Below are 20,035 nucleotides of genomic sequence, written 5' to 3' on the forward strand. Positions count from 1 at the left end.
ATCTCTCCCTTGTTTTATTATTTGAATATAAAGCATTCATTCCCAGTGTATGCCTTTTAGTACTTTGTGCAATTTTTAATTGATAGATAATTATGTCATTCAAAAATATGTCACCCAGCTGCCAGTTTAAATAATAACACAGTTTACAAGATATGTTTCATCAGGAATTTGGACTAAGTCCTCACTTGTAATTAATGATAGTGAGAAATACAAAGGTGCAATTATTTAGAAAAAAAATGGAAACTTTTCTTCTAGAGTCTGGAGGACTGTATGACACAGGTGATCTTATAACTTTTTTCTTCTAGGTGGTTTAGAATCTTTGAAAAATCTTCAGCAACTAATTTTGGACCACAATCAGTTAATTAGTACAAAAGGTCTTTGTGATACACCTACCATTGTATACCTAGATTGCTCCCATAATCATCTTACTGATATAGAGGGCGTTGAAAATTGTGGATTGCTCCAAATATTGAAGTTACAGGGAAATTATCTGAGTGAGGTAATTGCTTTGAATTAATTGATTTCTGTGATAAAGCAACACTTTTCTTTTGATAGAAGTACCAATCACATTTTAAAAGCAATTTTGAATAATTATTTTGTTCATTTTTCACCATGAAGTAACCTTTATCAAGAATATTAAATATCATACGGTTAATAGAAATTTTATTCATATTTAAAAAGTCTTATACTTTATGATATGCACTTCATCAGAATCTATTTGTTGTTAGTTTTGGAAGGTTGTATATTTTTTAATTGGGCTAAATGATAAAATATTTTGCTTAATATAAACTAATAAACCAAATTTAAATATAGCTTCCATCCTTGGAGAATCTTGTTTTACTAAGAGAATTGCACTTGGATGATAACAGCATTTCAACTGTGGAAGCATTTTCTTCATACTGGCTGCCTTTACTACAAAATATTACTATCTCTCAAAACAGGTAAAAGCATACTTAAGAAATAAATTCAGTGAATGATTGTTTAAAATAAATATGTGATGTTCATAGACTACCATAAAAGTTAGATTTCTCTAATAATTCAATGAGATTGCATCAAAATAAATTAGTATATAAATTATAAAGATAACATTATAGAATTTTTTAAAATTAAAATGAATTATTGGCATACCCTAAAATTTTAGTAGAATTTTATTTGTCCATTTATCTTTCTAATTTTATTTCTTCTCAAGGATGCACTTGTAGAAATCTCTCAGGGAAGATTTGTTTATGTTTATACGGAGCATAGTCCTTGGAAAATACAGGAGGTAGTTAATTTAATTCAGAAGGATGTCTCATTCTCTCAAATGGTACTTATTAAGTCCTGGAAGGGCAATTTTTAATCTGCTCTCAACTTGCATGTCTTTTTGAAACTGTTAGGATGGATTTAAATTTGATTTCCCTAAGGATATAAAGTAACACTTAAAAAAGTACCTTAACATTCAATTGAAATGGGTACCTGCCTCAGAAGATCTGTTTGAAACCACAAAACATCTGGATCTTTGCTGAGAATAACCGGCTAAACCAAAACAGGAGCACAATATGTGTATTTCTCCTCTGCTTAATATTTCATTGTAATCCATTCACTCTAATATGATTAATTTCTTCATCAAAGGCACAAGGAGTAGGGGAAAGAAACCACCTTTAACAAGAAATTGTTCCTTTAAGTTATGCAGTGCTCACAAAACACACAAATAAGGACAATATCATTTTTACATATATACCTATTTTCCCCTGAGACATATAAAATCATCTCTCAGTCTCTTCCACAATAGTGTTCATCTTCTAAGCAGGTATATACTAAATGACCTAACTTCCACCTATTAAACTTTGACATTGAAAAACAAATATGTATTCAAAAAATCCCCTCAAATTATTTTAATCAATCTAAAATTTAAAATTTGACTTGAGTTTAAAAGGACATTTGTTCCCAGAGCCAGCTCCATCAGATAATACTGTGTAAGTAATTTGGGCAATTCAAACTCCTTGGATCTTTTCAGAATATTTTCCAGGTACAGAGTATGCTTTCAAAATGAAATATTCAGCTATGTTTTGGACATACGCAGTAAGTCACGGAGGAATTGAGATACCTAACATATTTTATAAAAGTGGACCTCAAGCCACATTAATGAGCATAAAATATTTAAAAAGATTATAAAGAAAATCAAGAAATTTTTTGACAAGTAATGCCTTTAATTTATTTGGGCAATTTAAATTATCAAAGATAGTCTATTTCTAAAAATTAAATTTAATACTAGCTGATAGAATTTCTCTATCAGTATGATATGACATATGCATATTGAGCTGATAAAATGGGAGTTATATAAACTAGAGAATTAAATATTTTTTAGAACTGAGCATGATAATTGGAATGATTAATCCAAATGTTTTCTATTTATAATTTTGTTTGCGTAATCTTATAACGTTTGACTATTGAGATGGGGTTTGCTATTTGGGGGATAGAAAAATGAGTAATGTATGTTCTCACACCCACAGAGCATTTTGGCATAAAAGAACTTAATTTTTAAAACTCATCTATAGCAAAAAGTAAAATTATTATATAATATATGTGATTTTGAAATTTTAAATAATACTGTCACTGATATTGGAATATATTTCTTCTGAGTCTGTCAGAGCTCTTTGTACATGTAACCTTCTGCCATTATTGAGAGGATGAAGGGAGAAGGCCCAAGAGCACCAGGGAAATGTCATTGATAGTAAAGGACATATGGAATACTAAAATGATTTTGTAATGTCATAGTGTAAAGATAATCTTCAACCTTAGAATATTTCACAAGTTTATTTTCATTGACTGTAGAAATTATCTATTTTAATTTATGCTCTTACATGGGAAGTGACTTTTTTGAAAACTATGTTAGGTTTGATAAAACCAAATCTGTGTTTGAATATTGAACCTACAACTTGGTCAGTACATGTTGAGCAATTCTGCCATCTGACCCTCAGTTTTTTCTCACAAGTAAAAGTGGTAATGCCTACCTTACCTATTTTATGGGATTTTAATGATGATCCAAGAGGAAAGGGAGAATAATTTTATAATGTGATATTTGGATTTGTGTTTGGTATGGATTTTAAATTATATATACTTTTCCTTTCATTTTTGATATTTTCATCACAAAGAAGATATTATGTGTCCATATGCTTTTTTTCCCAACAAATGGAATACATATAAAGAATGATACTTAGTACATATTGTTTGAAATACTTGTTTCATCCTGATTTCTGTTTTAAATTTTCAGTAAGACATGTGACTGTTTTAAGTTTGACTTAGTGCAGTTCTAACTGGATGACTCTCTGGCTTTATAAGCCTTTTTACTTCCAGTGAGACTCTAAGTAGGAGCAGAAAGTGGAAACTATTACCCATTGGCTGTTCATTGTACAAATCTTTTGCTTTTTGTCGTCTTTGAAATTTATATCTTTTTAATGCCCAGGGCTAATGTGACAAGGTCAAATGGTTTTAGGTTTTCACTAATGTCCTTTGTCTTTCTGGTTTGAATTTTCTTGGAAACAATATACACAGAATGTCAGTAAAAGGAAAAGTTCTAGAGGTTTTTTAAGAAAGAATTATACTATTAAGTTTCTACCATCCTAATGAGTAGTTATAAAGGTGAATGAGTAGCCAGTTTTCTTGATTAAAATTTCAGAAGAAGAAAACAAACATGATTTTAACAGCACGGTTATCTGAAAAGATTACTTTCAATATTACAAAAAGATTTTTTCAAAGCGTATATTTCTTTTCTTTGATTTTTGCAAAGATTTATTGATTTTTGATTCTAAAAAATTATTGGTTATTTTCATTTGAGGTCTTTTTATAACCTATATGTTACCATATAACTTATTGGCTAAAAGCGTGAGATACTCTGAAAAAAGAAAAAAAATTGTATTCTGAATGGTTTAATATGCCATTACTATTAATATTTCAAAATCCTTTCACTGGAAGGGTGAAGAGTTAGTATTAGAAATATATTAAGGGTAGAGCACAGAAACGGTTTTCTTGTTAATAACAATTTTCTTGTTAACAACAATTTTCTTGTTAATACATTTATTAAAATTTTATTTTTACTTGAATATTTATATGTATAAATTGCATGTAATAATTATACAGAATGTGCTTGAATAGGAAATGTCATAAAATTGAGACTTAAACCCACTAATTATGTATAGGTAAAGCCTGAATTTCCTCTATCCCTCCATCTCTTCCCACCCCACTTCCCTTCCCTTCCCTTGACTTTTTTTTTTCCTTTTCTTTACTTCAGTATCTGTGTAAGATTTCAGTAAATTTCACTGTTATGGAGTATATGTACAAATAATTCAGTATATGTAATGGCCAATATATTCTCACTTTTATTACCTTGGATATTTTCTCCTGGAAATTGCTTTTAAGAAGTGGTATCTTATATGTTTAATATGAATGTAATATTGTATTTAGGATTGGCAACATGTAGAGAGATGTTCTCCCAGCCTCATTACATCATCTACTTTTTCATCAGTAGTATATCTTCTTTCTCTCTGCTAATGCTGAAAGGGATAGTACAGGGGAAGAGTGACGGTCAATACAAGGGTTAGTCTTCTGCCAGACCCCATGAGGCTTCCACTCACAGGGTTACTCTGTGAGCTTCTGACCTGAGAATATAAAAATAAGAGATTTTGTTGTTGGTGGTGGTGGTGGTGGTGGTGTTTTCTATGGCAGTGAGTTTGTAGAAATAAAGAGGTAAAGGACCCTTCCAGGACAACTGGAGGGAGAGTATAAAAAACACGAAAGCAATAAAAGTGAAAATTAATGCATACTTATTTACTTTGTACCAGAGATAGACCTTGAGCCAAAGCGTATTTTGAACAGCTATGGAATTATAGTGGGAATTAATTCAGAAGACTTTTCTAATTGTGGCAAAAAAAAAAAAAAATATATATATATATATATATATATAAAACGAAGGAGTTTTTGTCTTGCTTAAAGATTCAGATGAGCTGGCTTAATTTAATTTCCAAATAGCTACAGGTAATGTGATATTATGTTACACAGTAAGTGTAGACTTGTCCTAGTTGGAAATGCAAATCAAACTAGAGTTAATTTACCCTTTATAGCTTTTATTTCCAGTGATGTGGGTATTTTGAATATCACGAATTTTTTTTGAATATGGATTTTTGATAACAATTATAACTTAGAAAACAATAAAAACCTTTAAATGTAGGAGGAAAATTAATTATTACTAGATTATAATATGCATAATTAATTAGTATTAATTTTAAATATCAGTGTGTTTTGGCCAAGTTTGAGTCCATTCTATTGAGGTAAAACATTTTATATTATTCTGTTCTTATACTCATTTATTTACATATTGAGTATATTTCCAATTTAAAAGTAAGCCCAGTTTAATTTTGAATACTTACAGTACTATACTTTCAATTAGTAAAGAAAGATTTTTTAAAACAAAACTAGTGATTAGTTAGTTCTCCTGTTGAAAGGTAGTAATTTCTCCTGTTGAAAAGTGATTTTTCATTTGTACCTTAAAAGTTTAGGTTATGTGTTTCAGGCAGGGAGAAAAATAAATAAAAAATGTAAATTCTTTGTAAATTTGGCCTTATATGAATACAAAACAAAATAATTAGAACAAAACCCACTTATTCTTATTTAAATAGCAAATACACATGAAAATCCATGATTTTTGTGATTGAAATTAGTAATTTCAGGATTTCTTTTAAAAAATGAATAGAAGTCTTCCATCATAAATACGTAGAAGTCTATAATTACTGCATTTGTAAAAAGCACTGTTAGCAAGTGCTGTAATTGTATTGTACAATTATAATTGTATATATAAAATTGTATAAAATGTGTATAATTATATAATTGTATTATAAAAGTGTATTGTTATATAGTAACAATGGTAACATTAAGGACTTTCCAATTTAGAATTTTGATGAAGTTTATGTTTTTGTTTTCAGCTTGACCAAAATTGTACCACTTTTTCATTTTGTTTCATTGGAAAAGCTAGATGTCAGCCACAATTGTCTTTCTGGTAAGTTTAGCATAATATATGTATTTTAAATAATAGACTTTTGACTTTCTGTTTCAAATATGATAAGGGGTTGTTTTAAATGCATGAGTTAATGGCATTTACATATAATAAACCTGTAAAATAAAGCATGCTGAAATAATTCACTTGAAATTTTATTTCCACTTTTACAGTCATATTACTTCCACCTCTTTCTGGTAGGCCTAGCCAAAGTCACAGTTATGCTTTTATTTAAAAGTCATACATCTTTTACTTATGAAATGAATAGCCTAATGAAGATGAGCAAACAGTATACCTAACAGGTATAGAGTAGTCACTCATTAAAAATTTATTAAAGAATCATGACTTGAATTGACTCCTTCCTTTCCTCAAAATTTCTGCATTCCCAGTCCCAGTCAGTCCACTCCTAGAGGCAGCCACAGACTGAATTTATCACCACACATTAATTTTGTCTTTATATTAATTGGATCAAATAGTACATTCCTTTTTTTCTACAACTTTCTTTGTGTGATATTAGCATCTGACATTCTACCACTTTGTATATTTATTAATTTATTTTTCTGAAGTGTAAGGGATATATGAATATATCACAATTTGTTTATCCATTCCCCTGTTGAACATACTTTGATTGTTTGTGGTTTGGGGGTTATGAATACAAAGTTCCTATGGTTCTTGTACAAATATTTTTGCAGGCTTAAGTTTTCTCTTCTCTTGGGTAAATGTGTAAGAGTGTAATTGTTGGATAATAGAGTAGGTGTAACTCTAAAAGAAACTGACATACTATTTTCCAAAGTAGTTGGAACATTTTACAACCCCACCAGAAATAAGAGTTACAATTGCTCCATTCTAGAGAGCTTTTAATAATTTACTGTTATCTCATTGTGGTTTTAGTTTACATTGACCTGATTAATAAAGACGTTGAACCTCTTTACAAGTGTTTATTGGTGATTTTTGCACCCTATTTTGTTGTGTGTATTCAAGTGTTTCACCATTTTGGAAATGTGATTATTTTTATTTTTCTTATTGATCTATAAAAATGTTTACATATTCTGGACATCATTGTCTTATAAATTTCTAGCCTTTGTTTTACCTATCAATTTTCTAAATGGTACATTTAGATGAGTAGATATTTTTAATTTTTTCGTTATTTTTGTGTGTCCTTTTGTAATAAATTTTTCACTCCTAGATTGAGAAGATAATTTTCTGTGCTTTATTCTAGAAGCTTTTGTACTTTCAGTTTTTACTGTTAGGACTATGATCCCTTTCAGATTAATTTTTATGTATGGTGTGAAGTAGAGGTTGAGTTCATTTTTTATATGGATATCGAATTGTTCCAGCCACACTGGTTGAATAAGCTTTTTTTCATAATTGAATTACTTTGCCATCTTTGTGCAAAAATTGTTTTACATTTGGTTTTCTTTGGGATATGTTTCTATTGATTGCTTTTCTCATAACTATGGCTAATGTTTTACTATTTCTTTGGATGTCTACTAAGTTTTAACTATTTGTTGAACATTGTAAATAGTTCAGTAAGTCAGGGTGTTGTCTTCCTATAAAGGATGGTAAGTTTTATTCTTGCAGGAAGTCAAATTAATTATGAATAATTTTTAAATAAGTTTGTTCCTGCCGGGCTTAGTTTTGTTCTATTTTAGGACAGGTCATTTTAGTTTTCTTTCTTTTTTTTTTTTTTTTTTTGAGACAGAGTTTCATTCTTGTTGCCCAGGCTGGAGTGCAATAGCACGATCTCAGCTCCACCTCCCGGGTTCAAGTGATTCTCCTGCCTCAGCTTCCCAAGTAGCTAGGATTACAGGCATGCGCCACCATGCCCAGCTAATTTTGTATTTTTAGTAGAGACGGGATTTCTCTATGTTGGTCAGGCTGGTCTCAAACTCCTGACCTCAGGTGACCTGCCCACCTCCGCCTCCCAAAGTGCTGGGATTACAGGTGTGAGCCACTGCCCCTGGCCCTATATTCACTTTTTTAAAGGTAAAAAGATCCATGCAATTCTATTTCGTTGTATATACAATTTTAATACTTATCCTATTACTTTAGATTTTACTTCTTCAGATTTTGTGCTTACAATCTGTCACAAACTATTCTGTCTTTTGTACACATTATCTCATTTAATCCTAACCCTATAAGACAGATATGAACCTGAATTGTAAAGCAGATTTGCAAAAGTTCACACAGCTGTTAAATGGTAGAAACATATATTCTGACAATAGTCTGTGTTCTTAACACAGTCTTCTTTAAAAAGCATATAGTATTCTGCAGAAGAAATAAAAATATTGCTTTTCTTTAATAGCTAACCAGTAAATACAGTGGTCATAGACTTATGATATTTGTTCTAACTCTGTGATACCTTTCAAAATGATTTTATTTTCTGTAGATCTTAAAAGTGCCATAAAATGGTTTGATGCATGCTATTCTCTCCGTGAATTGTCTCTCACTGGAAACCCACTTCTTCAAGAAACAAACTGGAGGTAAAGAAGCATTGTTGTGCCCCATGAATATCCATTATTATAGTTGCAGAAAAAACAGTTTGATAAAAATTGTCCTATGAATAACAATTACCTGGGATAAGTTAATTAAAAAATTAAGTCATTTTAAACCAAAAAATTTTGTAAAAGTAGTTTTAAAAATGTTTTTATTCTAAAATAATTTTCTTGCACATGTATGAACTAATACAAAATTGAAATTAAAATTGTAATGTAAACCATTAATTATGTGACAAGTTTAGTGTGATATTAACTTGGGTTTTGCATTTATAGAAAATATATTTGTTGAGAATTGCTTTTTTGCCAATCATCTAATTACATAGCTTCCTACTTAAATTGTTTCGTTTTTGAGAGTAATTTGGTTTTGTTTTATTTTCCTAAAAGAGAAGGATGGTGTCTGTTAAAAAGTTTGTGTTATAAGCATGTTTAAATTCTTGCCCCTTTTTGGAATACTGCAATACCTAAATGTAAACCAAGAAAAATATTTTGTAATTTTTAATACATTTTCATAGAAAAAAGTTTTCTCATTTACACTTCTAATAATATACTAACACCATTTCCCCCAAATTGACCACCATCTTTTTTCAAAAATTAGCTATTTTGTGATAACTTACATATCATAATTTTTATCATTTTTGTTTATGAATATGAATATTTTGTGAAAAACTGGACATTTTTATCACCTTAAGAAATACCTCATGCTTTTTTGCAATCAGTTCCCTCCCCCAGTATTTTAAAAACATCTCTCCACTCTTTGATGGCTTTCATTGTTTCCGGTGAGAAATGTCTACTGACATTCTTGTCTTTCTTTCTCTGTCTAAGAATGATTTTAAGATTTTCTCTTGATCACTAGTTTTCAGGAATTTGATTACAATATGTTTTGGTGTGGTTGCATTTAGTTTACTTGGGATTTATCACACTTTTTGGATCTGCCATTTTCATAAAATTTGGAAAATTTATGGCCATTTTTTTTTCAGATTTTTTTGTTCTCTGTTTCACTACCTATTCTGCCCTAGTAGGACTCCAGTTTCAACAATATCAGACCATTTGAGTTATCCCAGCAGTTGCTATTGTTTTTTTCTTTTACTTATTATTATTTCTTTCCCTTTCCGTGCCTCACTCACTCTGAATAGTTTCTATTGCTTTGTCTTCAAATTCTCTGATATTTTCTGTTTAAGTATCTACTCTGCTTTCACTCTCATCTATTTTTCATTTCTGATTGCAGATATATTTTTCATCTATATAAATTTATGTATTTCTTTAACATTTGTAATTTCTTTTCTAATCATGCTCATGCTTTCTGGAACCTTCTTGAACATGTGGGAAATATTAATAATAGCTGTATTAATTTAACTTCCTTATCTGTTCTTTCCATCATCTCTATCATTTGAAGGTCTACTTGTATTGATTTTTTTTCCCACTGATTCTGGATCATATTTCTCTGCTTCATTGCATGCCTGGTCAGTATTGGTTGTATTCTGGACATTTTGAATTTTATATTCCCAATGCTTAATTTCATTGTATTACTTTAAATAGCCTCTATTTTGTGTTTGGTGTGCATTGGCTAAGTTACTTGGCACTAATGAGATACTTTCTAAGCTTGCTTTTAAGTTCTGTTAGAATGGTCCAAAGAAATCTTTGGACTAATGCTAATTTAGCCGTACTACTATGATGACAACTTTCTGAGTATTTTTTCCAGATGTCTCATATAGAGACAGGCTGGTCTCAAACCCCTGGGCTCAAGAAATCCTCCCACCTCAGTCTCCCAAAGTGCTGGGATTACAGATGTGAGACACTGTGCCCAATCTTCTATGTATCATTTTAACTTTGCCTGTGGGAACTAATCTCCTATGTCAGTTCCTATAGTTCTGCCTTCAGTTTCTACTGGTTCTTTCCCCTGAATTTAGATGGCTTTTTCTTACACATCAACAGAAGATTACTGATTTGCCACGTTTAAGTGAATTACCTCCCAGAATACTGAGAGAATTTGCATATGTCCACTGTGAAATTTTCCACTGTGGAATTGGTGATCATTCTGGCTTACACTTTTGTCTTTTTTTATGCTCAGAACATTCATTTTTGAGATGGCTTCACATCATTTATTGTACATTTGACATTTTTATACTGTCATTTCACTGGTACATCAAGGCAGGACAAGCCAAGCATGAACAAGGCTACAATTTAGGAAAATGAGTTTGCCAATACAAACATGCTGAGTATAGGGGAAGGCACACATTTACTAAAATACATATTAAGTAGCAAAATATATATTAGGACCATTAGAGTTTAAATCAAATCAGGAAAACTTGTCAACTTGTTCAGGCAGTTAAAATACATTTATGAACAAAACACAGACTAAAAAAAAAAAATAGCTATAACACATGATCCTAGGGCAGAAGCTGTTGACTTTTTGCCCTGATTTGGTTTCTCTGCAAGGTGTGGCCATGTCCAGGAAGACCCTGGATCTGACAATTTCAGAGGAGCATAAGATATATTACAGAAGAATTAAATGTCTGGTTATGTTTGAAATTCCCATATCTGACTTAATGCACCTGTAGAACAAGCTATTAGAGTCTGGGGAATAGTCTCTCTTCCCACTCTTGTCTGAGGCTACTGCAAACCTCTGACATTCTTTCTAGATTAATTTGTTTCCTGGATTTGTTACTTGGTCTTTGGTTAAGAAGATAGAAGCATTTTTACACTAACTCAAACACCTGTGTAATTTACTGCATATTGGTAACTTGTATATCTTAGAAGAGTTATCATCTTGGCCCAAAAAGTCCATTTTTCTTTCTTTTTTCTTTAGAGCTAGGTTTCCAAAAAAGTTTCTAACAGTACAATGTTATTTAGGGAAATCTGGCATGTTTCCACATGTTTTAGAAAAAAATTTGTCAACTTCCAGTTTAGAAATGTCTTTTCCAAGTGTACGTTAAGCTGTGCAGCACAGATGAAAGAGTATGACCTAGTACAGTGGTTCTCAAAGGTGTGTCTCTTGACCAGCATCATTCATCATCACCTGGAAACCCGGCAGAAATGCAGAATTTTTGACACCATCCAAGCCTACTGAATCAGAAACCTAGGAATGGTGTTCAGTAATCTGTACTTTAAGAAGCCCTTTTGATGATTCTGATATATACTAAAGTTTGAAAATCACCATTTTAAAACAAGGATATTCTACCCCTACCCCATACTGTGTGATCCTGGACAAGTAACTTAATTTTCTTTTTTAGATATGTGGTCTTTATGTGTTGCCCAGGATGGCCTTGAACTCCTGGACTTAAGCAATTCCTTTACCAAAGCCTCCTGAGTAGCTGGGACAACAGGTGTGTGCCACCACGCCCAGCTCTAACTTAACTTTTTTATGTCTCTGAATCCCCGTAGTAAAATGAGGATGATAGTCTCATGGGGTGGTTATGAGAACTGACTGGTATAATACACGTAATTTATTTAGAACAATTCTTAGAACATGGTAAGAGAACAAAAATTTACTATTTCCCATTACCATGTTAACCAGATTATATATGGGATCTTATTCAATCACCAAGTACTTAGTGAACTCCTCATGTATGCAGTGTCCTCAGTGTCCTAACATGTTGGACCTTATGAAGGAAATTTAATATAACCCATAATTTTAAGGCATTTTTCTAATCATATAGGGGAGATAAAATGTAGGCACAGAATTGATAACCATGAAAAATAATAATGATCAAAACCACTAATACAACATTCACTCTGTGCTCAACACTGTTCTCATTTAATCTGTACAATATGCCTAATCAATTATGTATGTAACCCAGCATCCCATTTTATAGTTGAGGAAACTGAGTCCCATAAAGGCTAAATAACTTGACCAAGGTTACATAGCTATCAAGTAGAGCAGCCAGGAAATCTAACCTATGCAGTCTGGCTGCAAAATCTACGCTCGTAACTCTCAGAGTTTTTGTGTCTAATAAAACACTAGTGTCAAATGATTATTGTAGACAACATATAAGCTTTAGAAATTTAGAAAAATCATCTGAGTTTAGTGTAACAAGGAGAAACGGCCTTGGTTAAAGGGGCACACTTTTAGTTAAAACCTCATAAAGAAATAATAAAAGCAGTTCTGGTGGAGGAATATCCAAGAAAAGTAAGGAAGATCAGATGTGTAGTTAGACTCTGTTTGAAGCTAGTCTATTCAGATGTAAAATGGGTATACTGGGAAATACCACTGCAAGGAGATGAGAAATCAAGTACTTATAGTGGTCAGAGAATAGACGAAGTACTCTCTCTATATATTACTTCATTTCACAGCAGCCCTATAAGTTGGGTTCTGTAATTGTCATTCTCATTTTAGAGAGGTATTTACAAAAGCCTAGATACCTTATGATTTGAATAGTACTTATCTCATAGGGTAATATAGGTTAGACTTCATAAAAAATAACCCAGAAATCTGTGTGGTTCAATACTAGATTATTTCTTGTTTACATTACATTTGATGTGGGTTCAGCCTGTATAATGTAGGCAGACTCAGAAACTCAGGCTGCTTCCATTTTGTAGACTGGTTTCATGTGACTTCACTGTACTTGGCTTTTGTAAGCTAGTGGATTGTGGTAGGAGAGAGGGAAAGGGACCATAGGGAAGGTACGACTGACATATACCCACTCTGCTTTCAGAGGTGGCAGTCATCACTTCATTCATATTCCATTCCGTTGACTAGTTCCATTCATGTAACTGGTCATATCACCAAACCTACTTCACGAGAGGCTAGAAAAGGTAAAGAACAAGAATATCAGCCACACTAACAGTCTGTTTGAAGGCTAAATATGCTACCACATGAAAGCATTTTATAAAGTGACTCTCACCTAGCACACTAAGAAAATATTAGCTATTGTTTTTAGTGAGCAATAGAGAACATTTGAATATATATGTGGTTATAAAAATGGTAGATTACAGGTTTAGTTCTGAATATATTTCTGGCATTGTCCCAGACATTTTGTATTTCCACCAGAAATAAGCATTTTGGGAAGACTTTTTTCATCAGCAAACTGATAAGAGATTAGGAAACAAGTGACCAAATTTATTAGAGTCCAGGAATTATAAAGGGCTAAAATTCAGTCATGGAAATAGCCCCAGATTATTGTACAGATTCTTCCAGAATAGAGCTGGAAGGGGACATATGTACCATGTATATGTATATGGTATTAGACATTATATATATATATATATATATATATATACACACACATACACACACACTCTCAATTCTTTCATTTTGTTAATATAAACAATTGAGGTACAGAGATTAATTAGCGTACATTAGATACGACATGTTTGCATGCGCAGTTTTCTAAAAAATGTCAAAATATCTAAAAAATGATTTCTAAAAACATCTAAAGTATAAAATTTTCCAGAGATGGAAAGATTAAATATTGTTCATTTTATTATATCCTTGGATAGGACATTCTTCAATCTCGTATAGTTTATCATCTCCTGAATAGCTAGACTACAACTTCTTAGATTTGAATCTATTTTCTCTTAAAATGATTTTTATAAGGTTTATACCCTTGATATTATTTCCTCTCTTTTATTTACACATAGTTTTTAAAATCAATATTAATATTTTATATTAATATTAAAGTTAATATATAAATAGGCTATTTCTATACTTTCTATATTAATAGCATAAGAAATATTTCTAACTTGGAATATATATTGTTTTCCCATTCATACTAAACATATGCTATTCTTTTCTCATGGCTTTCTTTTGCTTTTTAAGAGTTTTGCTTCTGAAAGACAAAGCAAGAAGAATTTTATGTTCTGAAATAATCTCTTTGGGTACTGGGGATTCTGTAGTTATAAAAATGGCAGTTTACATTTTTATTTCTGGATATATTTCTTGCATTGTCCCAGGCACTTCTTATTTCTACCAGAGAAAATTGGTCACTGCCTCAAGGCATGGGTTATTTTAGGGAAGTTTCAAATATTTTACTCATTCAAATGTGATTTCAGGGAAGCCATTAAAAATGCGTTAGTTGAACTCATGTAATGAGAACATACTCTTCCCCTCTCATTCTCTTATAGATAAGATCTTTTAACTTACTATCTCACAGGCTATCTTTAGGGCACAAAATCCCTGTTCTCCCGAATGTCTGGATGGCTTTTCTTGCCTCTTATTTAATTTATAATAAGCTTATGGCTTCCCTCTTGCCTTTTTGCTTTAGCAAATTGGCATTCTGTTTACTCAGAGATAAATATCTGTCTTCATTTTTGGGGGAAAGGATGTAATCACTTTTCCTTACTAATATTATACTTTAGTCGTTCACCATGTGCCCTTTGGATGCATATGGTCAATTCTCGATCTGGAGACATTTGTGGCACCTTGAATACAAATGTTCAGACCAGTTTCCTAAACTTTTGTTGAAAACAAGAACAGAATTGCAATTTTAAAGAGAACAGAAGGAAACATAATTGGTGATAGAATTACCATTTATATCTTGGAAACAAATTCTGGAGGGTGCAGAGGAGTACATTTCCTTTATTTTTTTAAAGGACATATATTCATTAATGCAGAGAGTTTAACAGCTTGATCTGCAGTACTGAATTGTGTAGATTGCACTTAGTTTGTCCATTTCAGGTTTGTGTTGTAGCACTTCACTGAGATCTGTTAAATTGAGAAATTTTGTTTATATCCATTAATTTTTAAAAGGATGTAATCTAAAACAGCCAACTAAAATGTTATATCCCTAATGGAAAAAATTTTGTTTATTGTTTTTGCTTCTGGTTACATAGTACCAGCACAGTCCCTTGTATGTAATAGATACCCCAAAATATTTGTTGAACAAATACATTACAGTATTTAAGTACATTGTAATGTGTAAAGGCTTGACAAATTGCGTGTTTCTGCCCCCCTCCGCCAAGTTTTTCTGTTGAACTCATTTAATTTTACATTAGTGATTAGAAATGTTATTCCTGATAAATTGACAACTGGTGTTATTGCTAATTCACAGTAATTATCAGTATCAGGGATTGTGAAACTACAGTACTCAGACTTCTAAAGTGCTATAGTATTTATCACATTCCCCAGGTTTCCTGAGAAACTGAACTCTAGGACATATTACTACAAGAAATGTCAACTGTTGACGTCAAATCATAAGGGTATCAGAAACTTCAGTTATTCAAATGAGTTGTGTGTGTGTGTGTGTGTGTGTGTGTGAGAAAGGCCGCCTAAATGTGTTTCTAGACCTTTCGTGCACTGGGTGTAGGACCCCCTCATCTGGAATAGAAGCAATCGATATTTCCACTTACCTGTAGTGGCTCAAGTTCTGGGGCTATGCTTCTTTTACACTGGGTTTAAAGTACTCCTCATCTCCAAGTTTGGCATCCTGATTTTTAGGAGCTAGATCTTAAAGTGAAACTTCTCATACAAAAACAAGAGTATAATTACATCTAAAAGGCACTGCTTGGCAAGTAATACTATTTATAATGAAAATATCTGATGTGTTGTTTTTAGGTGGATTTTTTTTTCCCTAGTAACTATATGGGCCAAGCCTAGATGACAAATAAAAAGTATTAGCTTTTCTCATGATTCAGAGCAAGTCCTTTTAGGGCCATGAATTTTTCGTTAGTTGTTGAGCAAAAATGACATGAATTATCTTGCTGATCTGGTGTCACTTTCCATCCAAACAGCTGTCACATTGCTAGTTTCAACAACCAGAAACAAAATTAATGTCTCAAATAATCTTTCAATGTATTTTTTATCATTTTGTTTGCATGAAGCATGAACACTTATTTTGTTGACTAAAACATACTTGTGGGAAAATAAATTGACATATTTTATTACAAATTTGTAAAGATAAATATTCACATTTTACTGCTTTTGTTAAGTTTATATACTTTAGAGTTTTACAGAAAATATATAATAAGAAGTAATATGAAAGAAAATAAATAGTATTTATATTATAAGTATGAAAAATGATTTGGCTATGATAATTTCTATATTTAAATGAACTTTTCTGGACTAGAGTAATTCCCACTTTAGAATTTTGGCTGTCAAATTTCATTTACATCAGTTGGCCTATACTTAATTTGAGAAATTCATTTATCTAAAGGGTTTTAAATCTGGAAATCTATAAAATATGGATTTATTACTCAAAGGATCAACTCAAACTTTAAGCAGTGTATTCCAATGAACTTTACATAACCCCACGATACCAACAAAAGGATTAGTTATAAATTTTCCCAATTGGCTTCTTACTTTCATGTCTAGTCAGTGATAACAGGGACAATGCTGATGTACTAAAAAATCTCTTTTTAAAACTTAATCCATAGACTCAGTTTGAAATCTCCTTTGGGAATTTCTCTCATTCATTCATGATTAATAGAGCTTCTTAAGTGGTGGAATATTCACCAGGAAGTTTTCACCAAATGAAATATTGGTTCAGCCCTTGATTAGGAGGCGCCCAGCTGGAAAAACTAATGTTGAGATCGCACAGTATTCTGATACTTCATTTCCAACGTTCATCAACTTGTTATGACACTTTCTAATATATTCATCATAAACTCTCATAAGTCTGCATTTAGAACTTGAGGCCAATCCATGCACTGCCCTGTTATGCAGTTCTGAGGATTGTTCTTTAATAAGTAAATAACATGAAGAAAATGTTTAAAATAAAACACTAACTCTAATCTGGATGTTGATTATATAAATCACAAATTTCAAGATATTGTTATAGTCTTAAATATCCAAGCAAACTAAATATCTACATTCAAAGGAATTCCAAATACTAAATCATTTGGAAACTTTTTATATAAAGGTGATAAACATAACATCAAAGTATTCCTAATGTAAAAATTCAACCTCTCTTGATCCACATTCCCTAGAATTGTTCCCCATACCTGAAATATTGGGTGTAATATTTATATCAGCATCTATGACCAAAATATAGTATTTCATGATAAAATCATTACTTTGTTCCTTGCTGATCTGGTATCAGTTTCCATCTGAACAACTTTTGTGTAGTAACAGTTGCAACAACTAGAAACAAACCTATACTTCCATATTATATTTGAATGTATTTATTTTTATCGTTTGGAGTGTAAAATATTTATTTTATTAAATAAAATATACTTATAGTAGACTATATTTATCTGTTCATTTTTCTGATAAAACAAATATTTATATTAGATTATTGTGTTAAAATAGCTCTTCATTTTGTCATTAATTATTCTGCATAGAAGCCCAGTGTCTCTATGTATTTGAAATGTACTCTCTAAATTCAGAGTTCCAGAAATACTGTTCTAAGACACGGTCATACTCTTTATGGAAAACAGTGGAAATGTTAACCGGTGAACAAATTATTGTGGTATAACTGGAGCAGTGCCACCATATTTCTTATTGTACTTAGCAAAATCTTTTGTTGTTGTTGTTTGTTTGTTTGTTTGAGACGGAATCTCGCTCTCTCGCCCAGGCTGGAGTGCAGTGGCACAATCTCGGCTCACTGCAAGCTCCGCCTCCCGGGTTCACGCCATTCTCCTGCCTCAGCCTCCCGAGTAGCTGGGACTACAGGCGCCCACCACCACGCCTGGCTAATTGTACTTTTTTTTAGTAGAGACGGGATTTCACTGTGTTAGCCAGGCTGGTCTGGATTTCCTGACCTCGTGATCCGCCCGCCTCGGCCTTCCGAAGTGCTGGGATTACAGGCGTGAGCCACCGCGCATGGCCCGGTTCTTATTCTTTAGTGTGCATATTAAAAAATAAAGCTTACCCCACCTATCAAAAGGGTTATTTCAAACAATCAAAGACAGCAGTTTTCTTTTTTTCTTTCTTTTACTTTTATTTAGGTTTTGGAGCAGATGTGAAGGTTTGTTACACAGGTAAACACATGTCATGGGGGTTTGTTGTACATATTATTTCCTCACCCAGGTATTAAGCCCAGTACCCAATAGTTATCTTTTCTGTTCCTCTCCCTCCTCCCACACTCCTGGCTCAAGTAGACCCCAATATCTGTTGTTTTCTTCTTTGTGTTCATAAATTCTTATCATTTAGCTCCCACTTAAAAGTGAGAAAATGTAGTATTTTGTTTCTGCCTTAGTTTGCTAAGGATAATAGCCTCCAGCTCCATCCATGTCCCCACAAAGGACATGATCTCGTTGTTGTTGTTTTTTTTTTAATGGCTGCATATATTCCATGGTGTATATGTACCACATTTTCTTTATCCAGTCTGTCACTGATAGTCATTTAGGTTGATTCCATGTCTTTGCTGTTGTGAGTAGTGCTGCAATGAACATTTGAGTGCATGTGGAAAGACTGCATTTTTCAAAGCATCCCAGGTACAACTGATACGGTAGCTCATAAACAGTCATTTCAGAAACACTGTCCTGCAGTGTTGGAGGCACACTATAAGGATCTAGCCTTGAATTTCTTTCTTGAGGGATATAGAGAGTGAATAATAATCAGTTTGTTAGACCTTGGGAATATCAGGTAGCAGCCTGAGTATTATCTTGCTTTGATGATGTCTCCTCATTCACCCAAAATGAGACTTGAAAGATGGCTACTAAAAAGGGTCTCACAGGCATTATTGCATTTGCACTACCACTGTGGATCCAGGATCACTCTTCCCGGTGAAAAGTATGGAAGTTTCAACAGCTTACTGTTACTATTTAACTAGAAATTATTATACTGTAGGAGAAGAAAAAGTCTGCTTTATATAACTCCAAAAAGATACAACTTAAAAAAGAAAATCTGCTTTATTGATTTTTCTTGTAAGATATATCTGTTTCAAAGACTAGAACATGACTTTGGCAGACCTCCTTTTTTCACATACATTCACTCAGGTCCACTCTAGAGATCAAGGTGTCAGACAAAAATCTGCTTGGCATCCAAAGAATTAGAATAATCCTGTGGGTTATTCTCAAGAGCTATTTCCATCAAGTTGTTGAAGCTTTATGTTTAGTATTCTAATTTAGGAAATTGAATCTTGAAAAAGGTCCAGCAACAGAATCAGAGTATCTTCTTTTTGATACTGGTTGAAGAGATGCATTCTTAACTGCCAGTAACTTTTATTGTCACATCTTAAAAACATCATTAGTTCATACCTGGCACTTTATAATCATAACTAAGTAAGTTATTTTGGCATCACAGTCCTGCCTTTAAGAAAACTTGACTGAGTAATTTTATGGAGATTTAGAATACAATGTAGCTTCATCAGTAATACAGTAAACAACTTGGTGAGGTGGGTTATGGATAGCTGATTTCTTCATTTATTTTTGATTATTACCAGTTTTATTTTCAGAAAGTAACCTTTCTTTGTTTTGAAGAAACCCCTGGTCAAAGATTATCCCTGGTGATTATCTCTGATTATCTCATAACCCCTCTGATGAATAGTTGTTATCTTAATATAACATTCTGCCTTTGAACCATGTCTTAAAATTAATGCAACCAGAAACATGATGTATGTTATTTATTCCTTTGTGGCAAATAGGGTAGTTTATGATTTGGTAAACATTGGTAGCTGCAAAACTACTAAACAAG

General features: G+C 32.3%; 1 protein-coding gene across 10 annotated transcripts in view; it reads left to right on the forward strand.

Annotated features, from left to right (window-relative positions):
* LRRIQ1 (leucine rich repeats and IQ motif containing 1) overlaps positions 1–20,035 on the forward strand; it is a 243,654-nt gene that overhangs the window by 82,284 nt on the left and 141,335 nt on the right. For all 10 annotated transcript variants that reach the window (XM_063712208.1, XM_054527442.1, XM_054527444.1 and 7 more), the window contains 4 exons: positions 306–499; positions 814–941; positions 5,958–6,031; positions 8,418–8,511. In XM_063712208.1, coding sequence (XP_063568278.1) covers positions 306–499; positions 814–941; positions 5,958–6,031; positions 8,418–8,511 — 490 coding nt within the window. The remainder of the gene's footprint in view (positions 1–305; positions 500–813; positions 942–5,957; positions 6,032–8,417; positions 8,512–20,035) is intronic.

Source organism: Pongo abelii, chromosome 10 (genome assembly GCF_028885655.2).
Source record: "Pongo abelii isolate AG06213 chromosome 10, NHGRI_mPonAbe1-v2.0_pri, whole genome shotgun sequence".
Lineage (NCBI taxonomy): Eukaryota > Metazoa > Chordata > Mammalia > Primates > Hominidae > Pongo > Pongo abelii.